The 14,534-nt window shown below is 38.4% G+C and overlaps 1 protein-coding gene across 4 annotated transcripts in view; it reads left to right on the top strand.

The window, feature by feature from the left end:
- Positions 1–644: 644 nt before the first annotated feature.
- LOC100915258 (Golgi pH regulator) overlaps positions 645–14,534 on the top strand; it is a 37,108-nt gene continuing 23,218 nt past the window's right edge. For 2 of the 4 annotated variants that reach the window (XM_031967411.1, XM_031967413.1), the window contains exons 1-7: positions 685–874; positions 5,452–5,511; positions 7,067–7,170; positions 7,435–7,541; positions 8,033–8,134; positions 9,154–9,186; positions 10,272–10,392. In XM_031967411.1, the coding sequence (XP_031823271.1) occupies positions 833–874; positions 5,452–5,511; positions 7,067–7,170; positions 7,435–7,541; positions 8,033–8,134; positions 9,154–9,186; positions 10,272–10,392 (569 nt within the window). In that variant the 5' untranslated portion in view covers positions 685–832. Of the gene's footprint in view, positions 875–5,451; positions 5,512–7,066; positions 7,171–7,434; positions 7,542–8,032; positions 8,135–9,153; positions 9,187–10,271; positions 10,393–14,534 lie in introns of those variants that run through there. The other 2 variants (XM_031967412.1, XM_031967414.1) reach the window with 2 other exon arrangements.

Below are 14,534 nucleotides of genomic sequence, written 5' to 3' on the forward strand. Positions count from 1 at the left end.
CTTAGCCCGCCCACTCGTAGTCCCTGCCCAAAGCACCGCCTGCTCCTCTAGGACCGCCTCTCCTCTAGTACCGCCTTCCTTTCCCTAAGCACCGCCTCCTCCCCTAGGAACGCTTCTCTTCTCCTAGTACCGCCTCCTCTCTGCGGGACTTCTTCTCCTTTCTAAGTACCGCCTTTTCCCCTAGGACCGCCTCCCCTCTCCAAGTATTTCCTGTCCCCTCCCACTACTAGCTCTCCTCTTAGCCCCGCCCTTTTCCTGACTTTCCGCCTCTCTCCCAGTCTCAACCTTAGCCCGCCCACTCGTAGTCCCTGCCCAAAGCACCGCCTGCTCCTCTAGGACCGCCTCTCCTCTAGTACCGCCTTCCTTTCTCTAAGCACCGCCTCCTCCCCTAGGAACGCTTCTCTTCTCCTAGTACCGCCTCCTCTCTGCGGGACTTCTTCTCCTTTCTAAGTACCGCCTTTTCCCCCAGGACCGCCTCCCCTCTCCAAGTACTTCCTGTCCCCTCCCACTACTAGCTCTCCTCTTAGCCCCGCCCTTTTCCTGACTTTCCGCCTCTCTCCCAGTCTCAACCTTAGCCCGCCCACTCGTAGTCTTTCTCCGCCTCTAGAAAGAGGGGGCGGGCATGAGCGTCGACCTTTAACAGCCGCTGATTGGCTGGTGGCGGACGCCACTCGATGGCGTAGGGTTGGTGGGTGGATGACCGAGCTAGAGCAATGGCGCCGGCCTTCGGAGCCAGTGGTCCGGGCGTGTGAATGGCTTCCAAGGCCGGAAAGCCGGAGGCTGAGGACAGCAGCCGTGACGGCGGGGAATCGAGTTCCCCGAGAGCTTCATCATGAGTTTCCTAATCGACTCCAGCATCATGGTCACTTCCCAGGTGAGGAGGCGGGGCCCACCTGCTGTTTCCCAGGACAACCGCCCCTTCCCCACAAATTACCCCCCCCACTTCCTCATCCCCCTGACTGGGGTAAGAGAGAGGGTCGGTACCCGGCCGCAGGCGCTCTCCCTCTGCTGCCGTCCTCTCCTCTCCTCCCTCTCCCCTTCATCCTTCCGCCGCTTGAGAGCGTTCGTCCCGGCGAGGGGACCCAGAAGCCCGAATCCGAGTCCTTCTCCTGACACTTGGTAGCCGCGCGATGGGGACGAGTGACTCACAGCGTCAGTTTGTCCCTCTGTAAGACAAAGCAACTAGCGGCGGCCTCCTGCCGGGATTTAAACGAGAGACCGTCAGGGTCCCCGTCGGGTCCGCACCCATTCCCAAACCGTCCCTCGGGCAATTCCGTGAGCCGGACCTTTGACTCCGGCCCTCCTGCTGCTCGGCTTAGACCGTGGCTTGGGGGGAAGAGCCGCTGCTCCAGAGCGAACCCCGACGCTGTCGGCTCCCTCCCAGGAGTCATTTCGGATTCTAAGTCAGAAACAGGAGGTTAACGGTGTTGTCTAGCACAGAAGAGGATGAAATGGCATTTCTGCAGCCCCGCGCCCCGTCCGCTCTTCCTTAGGGACAAGTGAACTGCTTCCCTCTCCACTAATTAGGGGGTGCCGAAAGGATGATCCTTTTCAAAACCTGTACAGGGATGAGTTTTTGTCTGTGTTCCACATTCCTCCTTCCACGCTGCGGTTGTTCATTCATTTCATTAGTATTTTCTTTGTGATCCCATTTGGGGTTTTTTGGCAAAGACACCGGAGTAGTTTGCCGGGTCCTTCTCCAGTTTTGCAGACGAGGAAACTGAGGCAAACGGGGTAGCGACTTGCCCAGAGTCTTTCAGCTAATGTCTGAGGATTTGAAATCGGGTGTTTCTGTGACTCCAGCCCCAGCACCCTGTCCACTGCACCACCTAACAGCCTCCTTGCCTCTACCTCATTGCTAGCAATAGTGACACTTCAGATTCGTTGTGCATTCACTTCCACCGGCTATGCTTTGACAATCTCTAGGACTTCCTCTTCTGTGGACGTTCCTTCCATTCTTTCCCACCTGATTCTTTTTGTCATTGTGGTACCTGAAGGGAAATGGTGGATGATTTGTCCTTGGAAGGAGAGAGGGAGGAACAGATAGGGATGGGTGCCAATATATTGGGATAGAGTTCTTTGCTTTCTAGACAACTTTTTCTTCATGCTTTTCCTGTTGGACTCTCTAAGTCAGTGGTCTACAGAATCCCGGGGATCTCTGAAACCTTTTTAGAGAGTCTACAAATTCAAAAATAGTTTTTATTTCCAATATGGTAAGTGTCTATAAATATAATCCAGATAAACAAAAACTCTTTGGAGAGATCCTCAATAATTTTTAATAGGATAAAGATACTGAAAACAAAAGTTTGAGAACCACTGCTCTAAGTAGTATGTAATAATAACAATAATAGCATTTATATGGCACTTTGCAAAACATCTACAAAGTCCCTTCTGCTTCTAAATCTGTGAACTTATCCCTATTTTAAAACCAATAAGGTTTATTTATTTTATGAGACATGGGTCTCATAATGTACAAGATAATGAGAAAAGATTCAGCAGACCCAAGTTTCAATCTTGGCTATTGTCATCAAATGCCTAAAAACCTCACAGAGCTCTCCATTTTTCTTATCAGCTAAATGCCCTGCCTCACCAAGCTATTGTTAAGATTTGACTTCATTATAATAATTGTTAAATGTCAACATAAAACTAGGCTCTTTTCCAGAACATAGAATTACATGAAATTCTTGTGTAAGCATATGCCAAATCAAATGGGGAGAGGTTTGCAGCAAGACGAAGGATGTCCTATCCAGTCATCCTCATTTTTGCTCTGGGACCAGTTATCTTTTCTACTTACTCTTGTTAATTTTCAACCTGGAAATCTCATCTGTTAACAGAAGTTCATATTTGATTCGTGTTCTCCATTACTTCTATCTGTTTGTGACTTTTATTAGTTCCAGAGTACAGCATAATTTTCAACTACTTCCAAGGGCAAAGTTCTACTAAACCCATTTCTTTTTTCATAAGCTTCCACATTCCAACTTCCATTTTATTTACAGTACTAAGAGAGGTATTACTTTTTCCTTCTACATCATCTTCTAGTTCTCCTCTCTAATCTTGCCACAACTCATATTTACTTTACTTTACATATTAATTTACTTTACACTCAAGGAAATCTTCAGTTATTCATCATTCATCACTTCTGGTGCTCTCCAAAACTCCTTCCCTTACTATTAAAAGAACCTGCAATAACATGGGCAAATATTTGTCTCTGTTCTTTGTTTTCTTTGTTTTCTTCCCTACCTTCATTCTCTTTCTGCCTGTTTGACCTCTCTTATAACCTTATGACCTTAAGTTTCTGTTTTGTGTCCAAAGTTCTATTTCTTATTATTATTATGTGATCTGGTTAGCATTTCTTTTTCAACCTAACTTCTGCTCCCACCATATACAGTAGTCTTGGTTCTTTCACTTGCCTTCTCCAACTTCAGTCATCTTCCTCTTGTATATTAAATAGAGATATCTCTATTATTTAGGCATATATTATTTAGTAATGCTCAAAGTCCATAAAAGTCTTCCTGATGGTCAGTGAACTAGTCCAGAATACCAGAGGTAATTCTAGTTAGGACAATTAGGACAAGGTTTCTCGTCTACATGGAGTAAAAAGGTGAACATAGCTTTCATATTATTACTGTGCTACTAGCCCATGTAAGAGCTCTCTTGGTTCTACACCAGGAATAAAAAGACCACAAAAAGGCTTAGGGGAAGAGAGAATGGCACACCTGCCCCCTGTGCAGAGAAATTACACCTGGCACTGATCTGACTCTCCTTCACCTCACTACAATCCTCTACTGTCTGCCTCTGGATTTTTTTTTCCTTTTTAACAATCACAAATAGAATGTAAGCATCTGTGGGACTTCAAGTAAGTCCAAGCTTGACCCATTACTGTTGAGGACATCATTTAAGTGACTTCCTAACTGCCAAATCCAAAGTTGATTTTTTTCAGTCCTTATTTTCCGTGTTTGCTTTGTTCTCCAAAGTACCATATTCTGCTTATTTGCCTCTTACCTATTTAACTTCTTCTCACTATCCTTCATAGTTCTCTTTTTCTCTTTGTGATTCCTAGAAGTGAATGTTTCTCAAAGTTTTTCCCCTCAACCCTTTTCTCTCAAAATACTCTTTTTCTTGGCGTTTCTTATTCATTCCTATTACCTTACCTATGACTTCCATTGAAGTGACTCAACTTTCTCACCCCTAACCTCCTTGCTGAGCTCTTCACTTAATTCTCTTAACTACCTGCAGGATAAATGTTCACCAGATTGTTCACCTGACCTATTATACTCAACCTGTCCAAATCCAAGTGTATTTTCTTTTTCCCAAAAATTTGTTCCTTCTGCTGTTTTGGTTCATTTCACCATCATTGTCCGTTCTTCTAAGTTTAAAATTTTGGTGGTATCCTTGTCTCCTCCTTCTTCTCTCTTAAATTTATATAGTTCTAAAGTCAGATTGATTCTCCCTCAACAGCATTTCTCTTTTCTTCTTTCTTTTCTCACTCGCCTTACCTTTACAGTACTACATTTGCCAAAGCAGCTTCCTGTGGTCTTCCTGCTTTCATTGTCTCCTTAGTGTTATTCATTCCAGACACCATGGCCAAACTCATTTTCCTTGTGTATAGATCTGATCATATTGGACCATAACAAGTGTTTGAAAGGTCATCATGTAGAAGAGTAGAATAGATGGCTTGGTCTTAGAGGACAGAAGAGGGAAGAAGCAAATGTGGACTTTCTGTTGAAAAGACTCCTTAGGAATTCAGTACTTAAAAGTGGAATGAGCTGTCTCTGGAGAAAGCTTCCCCTTCAGTAAGATAATCAAACAAAGCTTGTCAGATTGTTATAAATGGCTAATGATTAAGTTCTGGACTATGAGAGACTTGCTAATCACAGTGTTTTTCAAATTCTTTGATGCCAGGACTTGTTTAGTCATAAAAATTGTTGATAGTCCCAAAGAGGTTTTGTTTATGTGGGTTATGTCTATTGATATTTATAATTATATAAATTAAGACATAATTTTAAGCATTTACTTATTCATTTAAAAATAATAAACATATTATATATCTATATAATGTAAAATATATAACATAAACATTTATATATACATTTGTGGATCTACACATATATAAATTACATTGCAATATAATGGGTTTTCTACATTTACAAATTATCTTAAGAAGGGGTCCGTGGGCTTCAGCAGACTGCCAGAGCAATATCTGGGACAGAAAGGCTAGCAATCCTAGCCCAGGAAGAATGACTTCAGCCCCTTCTCCGTCTATTGTGAGTTTTCATTGATACACCAGGTGTAAGTGGTAAAATCCTATGGATGTTGTGACCCTTCAGTCTATGTAGCAGTTTAATTATTTCAGCCATTTAAACTTTGAACCCCTGAACACAGAACATGCTAGTAGGTCCTTCTGACCAAAACCCAATATGTATCGCCTCAGTCATTGTTTCCCATTTGCAGGTATTCTTCTTTGGCTTTGGATGGTTGTTCTTCATGCGACAGCTGTTCAAGGACTATGAGGTGAGAAGGAATCCATTTCCCTGACAGGATTTGAATCTGAAGTAGCTTTAGAACAATGAAAATGTAGTTATTAGTGCAGTGGTACTTTATTACGTATATATTCATTTTAAATAATTTGACTTGAATACCAGCATGGGCTATGTGTGTGATTCAAATCTCAAAAGATGACTGGATCCAGCTGGTAAGACAGAAAGAATACAAGTTATATATTGTTCAGAAGCTAGAAGCTAGAGAAGAAAAGTGATTTTATGATTACATTTCTTAGCCAAAATATGACACAAGAGAATTATTATTGTAAAGCAGCTTTGTAATTATAGATTTTAATTCACTGACTTGGCCGTCTAGCTAATTATCAGGCCACCTGGCTTCTCAGTGTCATTTACCAGAGCAGGCATTCCTAACAATTTTATGTGTCATGGACCCCTTTGGTGGTCTGGAAGCCTACAGACCTCTTCTCAGAATAATGGTTTTCAATTTATAAAATGAAATACATTTGAAATAAAATTATCAAAGCATTTTTTAAAATAAGTTCATAGAGTAATAAGGGGAAGAAATGAAATAAATTTTCATGTTGGGGTTAAAGAGATAGGACTTAGAAGTGACTGTCTCAGAGAGGAAGAGAATAGGACTTCTATGGATAGTAGTGGTAGTGGGAGATGACTGTAATAGCTGATATATTTATAATGATTTATAGTTTACAAAGAACTTTTTGTACAGGGTGTCCCAAAAGTCTTAGTGTGGTTTTAGGCTATTGAACCTTGTAAAACTTTTCATTTTTAAAAATATCTTTTAGATTATTAAAGATTTTTGAAGTAAGTGAAAAAACAAAGAACTGATTTGTAGTCTCAGGTTAAATACCACTGCAGAAAAATTTGATATTATTTTGCTTTTTGTCTGGTTTTTAGCCTAATATCTTGGGTTCAAATTTGGACCATCTCCTATTGAGATGGTCTTTTCTCCACTGGTTTCTTTTTTTCTTAAGCATTATATATTACATATAACGGGTCCTATCTTGGCTATGTATAAAAAAATTGAATTATCTTGAGATATTAGAGCAAAAATTCTTTGATCTTTCAAATAACAAGCCAAACTCCTTTAAAAAATCTTGGAACTCACCCATGGACTCCCTACTCTCAGGGTGGTTAAGGAGCCCTTTCTCTATTAATTAGATGCCTTCTTTGCTTACATATGTCCACATTGTAGATTTCCTGATATTTTGATATTTCTGGAATTCCTGTTAGTTTTGTGATTTGTGCTGTAAACTCTCTATCCACAAGAATCACATAGTAGCTTGGCCTAGAGATGTAATGTAAATTAAGTAATAATAATCAGGTACCTTTAAAAAGTAGTCAGGTTTTACAGGTTTTCAAATCTAGACTTTCTGGCCAGTTCTCTTGTATTCTTTCAGACTTATAGTAAGACACGAATGCCATCCTGTTCCCATAACTGTAGGATTTCTGTTGTATGTACATGTGTATGTATGTGGACTGAGGAGGCCTTTCCTTTAGCCATCTTTTAGCTAGAGCTGAACATAGTCTCTTATGGTCTCTGACAGGTACGCCAATATGTTGTACAAGTGATCTTCTCTGTGACCTTTGCCTTCTCCTGTACTATGTTTGAGCTCATCATCTTCGAAATCTTGGGAGTGCTCAGTAGTAGGTGAGTTTAAAGTTGTAGCAATGTAATCAGAGAAATAGTGTCCCAAACAACTAATTGATGTTCTGAGGAGCATCAAATGGTAAAAAGTACATAATTATTATTAACCAACAGGGTGCTTCCTGCCAGCAGATAGAGCTGCTTCCTGGAAGTCTGCCAGCTGTTGGGTTTGACTTGTCAAGCTAGAGGTGGGAGGCAATGAATTGTGGGGAGAAATTAGACTAAAATATGTAATCCTTCCATTGACCCTTTCCAACTTTATTTCAGTTCCCGTTATTTTCACTGGAAATTGAATCTGTGTGTAATTCTGCTGATCCTTGTTTTTATGGTGCCTTTCTACATCGGTTATTTTATTGTGAGCACCATCCGACTCCGTGAGTGTTTGAGCCCCCAAAATGTGGATTGGGACAAGCATGTTTGGGGACTGAGGCTATCTGAGAGCTGCATTTTTCCTTCTCACTTTCAGTAACAACTGCCTAGCCCCCCTCCTTTTTTTTTTTTGTAGGGTTGGGGAATAAGGGAGGGTCCCTGGTACAGTACCTTATACATAGTAGGTGCTCATTAAATATTGAAACAAATGAATTTACTACATCCTTCCATCTTTCAACATTATTTCTATCTCTCCTTCAGTGCGATCTATCCTTTGTTCCTGCCAAATTTCCCTTCTCCTTTTTCCCATATATACCCTCAAATACTGGTGAGACTGTCATGAAAAAGTAGATTGCCCCATTTGAATAGCAAATTTATGTGTTAAGGGAGAGAAAAAGGTCATTGACTTGTCCTGGGCTTTCAAGTAGTGCAAACTCCTCTAACTTTTGTGTATCTTGCGCCTGCCTCCCACCCCAACCCACCTCCTTTATCTTAGTGCATAGACAACGACTTCTTTTTTCCTGTGGCCTGTGGTTGACCTTCATGTACTTCTTCTGGAAATTAGGAGATCCATTTCCCATTCTCAGCCCAAAACACGGTGAGTGATTTTGTTTTAGGCAACTACTTCCCTTGTTTAGTTTTTTCCCCCAGAGAAAGGAAAGACCTCCTGTTTTAAAACTAAATTAATAACCTTGCCCCGTACATGATATAAAAATTTTGGTTCCATTATCTATTATCTATTATCTCTTACCATAGAAATCACAATATTAACTCTTTGGATGAGTCTCTTTTGAGAAAAGTAAGCATTACTATCATGGATTTAAAAAAAAAACTTTAGAGAATTCCTTACCTATTCTCTGATGTCAACTTTATTTTATAAAAACTATTTATCATAAACAATATTAAACTTGAACTTTTTTTGTAATTATTAAACTTTTTTTGTAATTATTCACATTTTGTTTTTCCTTTTTTCATTAAAAACTTTTAATGATGTGTTCTGATTTTAGGTTTCAAACTTTTACAGAATACTTCTACTTGATGAAATGTCTCTTGTAAAGTAAAACTGACACTGTAGTGATTTCATTTGCGAGTACACACAACATTTCACATCAATAGCACTATCCTACCACTAAAAAAATGAACAAAAACTTATTTTCTCTCCTCCATCCCTTGAAAAAAGAAAAACAAATCTCTTGTTGCAAATATATATAACCAAGCAAAACAAAATTCTTTCAATGGTTGAATATAAAAATATATGTCTCATTCTACATCTAAGTCCATTACTACTTCTTAGTGCATTGAATATCATTTAAATAAATGAAATTTCAGTTTATGGTATATAATAACTTTTTAGTTATTCCATGTACATCTTAGGGTTTTTTTGGTCCATTAGTTCCTACTCATTTTTCCTCTTATGTGGTCATAAGATGTATTCTATAATTCTGGCTTTGTTTTGTTTTTCACTTTTCAAAAAGGTCCTTCCTTATACTTGCTGTTCTTTTATTTAACCATTTCCATAATATTTAATATTGAGGTTGCTTTCAGTTCTTGCAATTACACATAATTTACAAATATTTAATAGATAGTCCTTTTTTTTGTTTTTGATGATACTTTTAGGGTATATTCCCAACAATGGAATAGAGTCAAAGGGTATGGTTGTTTTTGTAACTTTTACTGCATGCTGCAAGATTGCTGTCCAAAAAGATTCCATTATGCAATTCTTCCTGTAATGAGTGAATGTACCTATCTCCCTACAACCCTGCCAGCATTGAGTTTTGTTGCTTTTAATTATTTTTGCCAATTTGATGAGTGGTACTTCAGTCTTTGAATTTGCATCTTTTATATCATTAGTGAAATTGATCACTTTTAATTGATTACTAACAGTTTGTGTTTCTTCTTTTGAAAATAGCCTTTCCTTATCTTTTGACCATTTATCCAAATATAAAAATGAAATGTGGACAAAACTGTAAATCAAGAACCGTGTGTGTGTGTGTGTATTTGTGTTTATTTGTATGTGTGTGTACTGAAGAATATGAATCAGCCAATAGAGCTGTCTTCTAGAGTAATTTAATTTAAAAAATAAAAATATTAGAACTACATTTGATAAGTCACATAAAGTCAAGTAAAATATATATATATGAAAATATATGTGTTTATGCATATATATGGAGGGAGAGAGATTATAACACTCTATCAGAACCCTCGGTAGCCCAAAAATCATTTGACTTGGAGAATAAATATTGGACATGATTGTTTTTTGTAACAGATTTATCTTCGTAATTTTTCCCACTTTTTTCTATTAAAATAAAAAAAAAATAATAATTGGCATTCCCAGAATCCCAGTTGATAGTGAAAAAAGATAACCCTGAAGCTTACCAGACAGAAAAATGAAACCAAGATTAAAAATTGACTGTGGCAAATAACTTTACACACAGATAATTGAGAGTTGGCATTCTGAGCTGAGTATGGTGTCATGGAAAGAGCTCCAGGCTGGACTCTAGTCCAGAGAAGCCTGAGCTTGGAACCTGCTTCTATGTAACCTTGGGCAAGTTATATAACTCAGAAAGCCTCAATTTCCTTATTTGTAAAGTGAGAATGCCTGCATTACCTACCTTACAGAGTTATTATGGCTATGTAAATATCACATGTTGTATTCAAGAATCCCAGGTGAATTTTTCCATTTCAGTGAAGGGGAAGTCAGTTGATATGTCAGTAATACGTTTCTGTTTTTGCAGGGATCTTGTCCATTGAACAACTCATCAGTCGGGTGGGTGTGATTGGGGTTACCCTCATGGCCCTGCTCTCTGGATTTGGGGCTGTCAACTGCCCATATACCTACATGTCCTACTTCCTCAGGTAATGTGGGTTTTGTTCTTTTTTATCCTCTTCTTCCACTTTAAGAAGTTCATGTGTCCTCCACACAGCTGTCTGTCTACATACCATCACTATCAGAACTTAAATATTCGTCTCCCATCCTTTTCATTCATATTTCTCGCCCATGAAGCTAATTTCCCCCCTTTTTTTTCAAAAGAAAAAAATAATTCATTTCAGAACATAACTTTCAAAAATAAAGCCCATATATTTAAGCAACAATTCAACAAGCATTTATTAAGCACTTACTGCTTAATACTATTACTTAATACTTACTACTCGTTCAGTTACCAGGAAGGATGCAAGCATGATACAGGACAGCGTCCCTGTTTTTAGGGAGCTTCCCATCTAGTAGGGGATCTATAAAATGTGTACATTGTTAGTGTTCATTTTTTAAGCACACACTATTTGTCAAGCCCTATACTAAGGACAATTAAGATATTTGTGTAGCTAAAATCTTGCTGCCTGTTGCTCCGGGTTATAATTTTTAGAGTCAGAACAAATCTAATCCCACTTCCATGGGACAATCCTTCAAATACATGGAGGTTTTAATTATGTCTTCCCCTAAGTCTTTTCTTTCGTCTTCTTTTTTTAATAGTATTTTATTTTTCCAAATACATGCAAAGATAGTTTTCAACATTCACCTTTGCAAACTTTGTGTTACAGTCTTTTCAAGATTAAAATACCCCTAAATTCCATCAATAGATTCTGTTGTCTGATCTTGAAGCTTTCTTGGCTTCCCTTACCTGGATGTTCTCCTGCTTATAAATGCCTTTACTAAAATGTGTTACCCAGAACTGAACATAACACTCCAGCTATAGCCAGAGTAGTTAGAGTAAAGAAGACTATCATCTCCCTCATTCCAAGCTCTCAGCTCTATGAATGCAGCCTGAGATTGCATTAGCTTGCTTGACTAGGTATATTATTGGCTCATTAGGAACTTCAAGTCCACTGCAACCTCCAAAAGCATGTTAGATGAAATGCATTTTAGTCCTATTTGCCCCATGTTCTACTTGGCAAGTTGATTTCTTGAAGCTGGCTTTAAAGTTTTCCATTCATCCTTATTAATTTCATTGTTTTAGACTGAATCCAGTGTTCTAGCCTCTCTTAATAGTATTTTCGGTTCTGACTTTCATTCAATGTATTAACTGTCCTCAGTTTTTTCTCATCTGCAGATTCATGAAGCATATCATTTATACATTTATTTGAATCAATGATTAAGATGTACAGTAGCATAGAACAAGGAATATTCCTGGGCCACATAACTGGAAAGTGACTTCCTTCCAAGATACCATCAAACAGTTAATGACTACTCCCTGGGCCCAACTGTTCAATCAGCTATCCTGAAGTCATTTAACTTAGAGAGTCTTATCTTCAGGCCCAAATTTTTTCCTATGGATAGATTTTTGTGAATTCAGGGAGAAAAATGACATTTTTCTTTTCACTAACACTTGACTAAAATTTATTGTTTCCTTCAATTATGACTGTAGGAAACACATACTTAGGCTTTATCAAACTGCCAAAGAGAGTCCATGACACACAAAAAAAGTTAAAACCCTGTTCAAACTGTAGTCTATAGTAACATCTACCTCACATCTTTCCACTTTGTTCAAAGAATAGTAGAAGATATCCTGTCAAACATTTTACTAAAATCTGGGTAAATTACAAACATAGCATTCCTCTGATTTACCCCCCCAAAAAAAAAAAAAACATGTAGCATGTGCTTGTAGACTAGGTCCAGGGTTGACCCTTCCCATTACCTAATCTAAAGTTCTTTTTAGAGGCTCCTAAAAGTTGGACAGTTTTACCTTCTTTCCTTAATTCCTTATTTATCCACTCCAAGCAGGGAAGCTTTGATCATCTTCTTGCCTACCAATATGGTACAGCCTTGTCTGTCACCCTTTATATTCATCACTAGACTCCTGAGGCAGGAGATGTGAGTTTAAAAGCCTCTTCAGCCATTTGTTTGCTTTGTGATTACTAGAATGATATTTAACTTCTTAGAGCCTCAATTTTCTCATCTTGAAAATGGAGATAATTATACTTTCATTACCTACCTCAAAGGCTTGTTGTTAGGAAGGCCCCTCCCAAATCTTAAAGCACTAAAACGATGCAAAAAGTTATTCTATTATCTGACACATGCTTAATAAATGCTTATTGATTGTTTATTGAATTCAGCAAGAACAGTATGATAATCACTAATATTTATATAGAACTTTAAAGTTTGCAAAGTGATTTAAAAATATTATCTCACTTGATCCTCATAATAATCCTGTGAGGTAGGGTTTTTTATTATATTTTACAGAAAAGGAATATTGAAGCAGTATGGAAACTCAGGTCTTTCTGGCATCAAATCCAACATTTTATTTGCTATGCCATTTGGTTACCTAGTATAGTGAAAAGAACAGTGGAATTGAACTTGGGAGAGATGTTTACTAATTATGGTACTGTAATAAGTCACACAGATTCTCTGAGCATCAGTTTCTTAGAGAAGAAGTTGAGATCAAAGAAGAGCAATAGAAAGTTTTGTCCATAGTATGAGATAAACTTGAAGGGGTAGCTAGACCATAGAGCAACTTGAAGGCCAAGCTCAAAATGTGCATTTGATTTGGTAGTTGAGGTGACAGTATTTGACCTATGAATTAGGAACATTGATTATTCTGCAGCTATAGGGAAAGTAGATTGGAGAAGGAAGAGACTAGAGGTGAAAAGATATTATTACAATCATCTGGAAAAGATGAAAAGCCCCAGAACTAAGGTGCTTCCAACGGAAGTGAAAACGGAAAGTACTGTACAAATATGAGGACTATTTGGGAGGTAGAATTGATTGGCAACCAATTGCATATGTAGGGCAAAATAGAATGAGTTCAAGTTGACCTTTCAAGCCTAGGAAACTGGAATAATGAAGGGGCTATCACACAGAAAAGAGAAAGTTAGGAAGAGGACAGGTTTAGGAAGAAGATGATGTTCAGCTTTGGACACACTGAGGTACAATTCTCTAATAGATGGTTGTAAATCAGGACTGGAATTCCAGAGAGATTTCAGAGCTAGAGATATACACATGGAAGTCATTTCTGTACAGATGATGAAACCATGAGACAAGACTGCTAAGCAGAAGAGAATAGAGGAATAAAGGGGAAAACCAAGGGAAGAGGCTGGGTGGAAAGAGACCTTTAATTTTGGTGGAGGATATTAAAAAGGAATGTGAAGGAATAGGAAAATGCAGAGTCAAAGAGTGCAAAAGAGAAAATCAAGAAGCAGACCGTCAACACTGTACAAAGAACTAGAGCTACAAGTGCCCCCCCCCCCAAAAAAAGGGAAAGATAAGGAAGAAGATTATTAATAACCTTGGAATGAACAATCTCTGTAGGTTGGGAGATTACAAGGTAAAGAATTAGTGGCAGCAAATGGCATACTTTTTCTAGAAATGTCAAAGTGAAGGAGAAGGAGAGAAGATAGTGATTTAGAATCAAGGGAAGGCTCTTTTTTTTTTTTTTTTTTTTTGGATAAGATATCTCAGAATTAGTTTATAGTTAGAGGAGAAGTTACCTAATGTCACAGTAGAGAGTTCTGACAAAAAGTGATCCACTGGAGAAGGAAATGGCAAACTATTCCATTATCTTTGTCAAGAAAAGCCCACTGGACAATATTAAATGATAAAAAAAGATGGTATCAGAGAATGAGCCCCTTGAGTCCAAAAGTGTCCCAGCACACTATTGGGGAAGAACAGAGAACAGCTACAAGTAGCTGCAGTATTAATGAAGCAGCTAGGCTAAAGCTGAAAGGAAGCCCAGTATTTTGTCTGGTCACAAAAGGAAAAGCCAGTGTTAAAAAGATCAGTATTGCATAGAAACCTGGAATGTAAGTAAGATGTGTGAACCAAGGTCAACTGAATGTGATCAAACAAGGAATAGAAACATTTAACATTGATGTCTTAGGTATCAATGAACTTAAATGGATGTGAATGCTAAATTTAGTTCAGGCAATCATTACATATGCTTCTGTGGGCAAGAATCCTTTAGAAGAAATGGATTAGCCCACTTAGGATGAGAAAAACAGTACTGGGGTATAATCTCAAAAATAATAAAATGATACCTATTCAAGTACATGGCAAATCACTCAGCATC

This window comes from Sarcophilus harrisii, chromosome 4 (genome assembly GCF_902635505.1).
Source record: "Sarcophilus harrisii chromosome 4, mSarHar1.11, whole genome shotgun sequence".
In the NCBI taxonomy this organism is placed as follows: domain Eukaryota; kingdom Metazoa; phylum Chordata; class Mammalia; order Dasyuromorphia; family Dasyuridae; genus Sarcophilus; species Sarcophilus harrisii.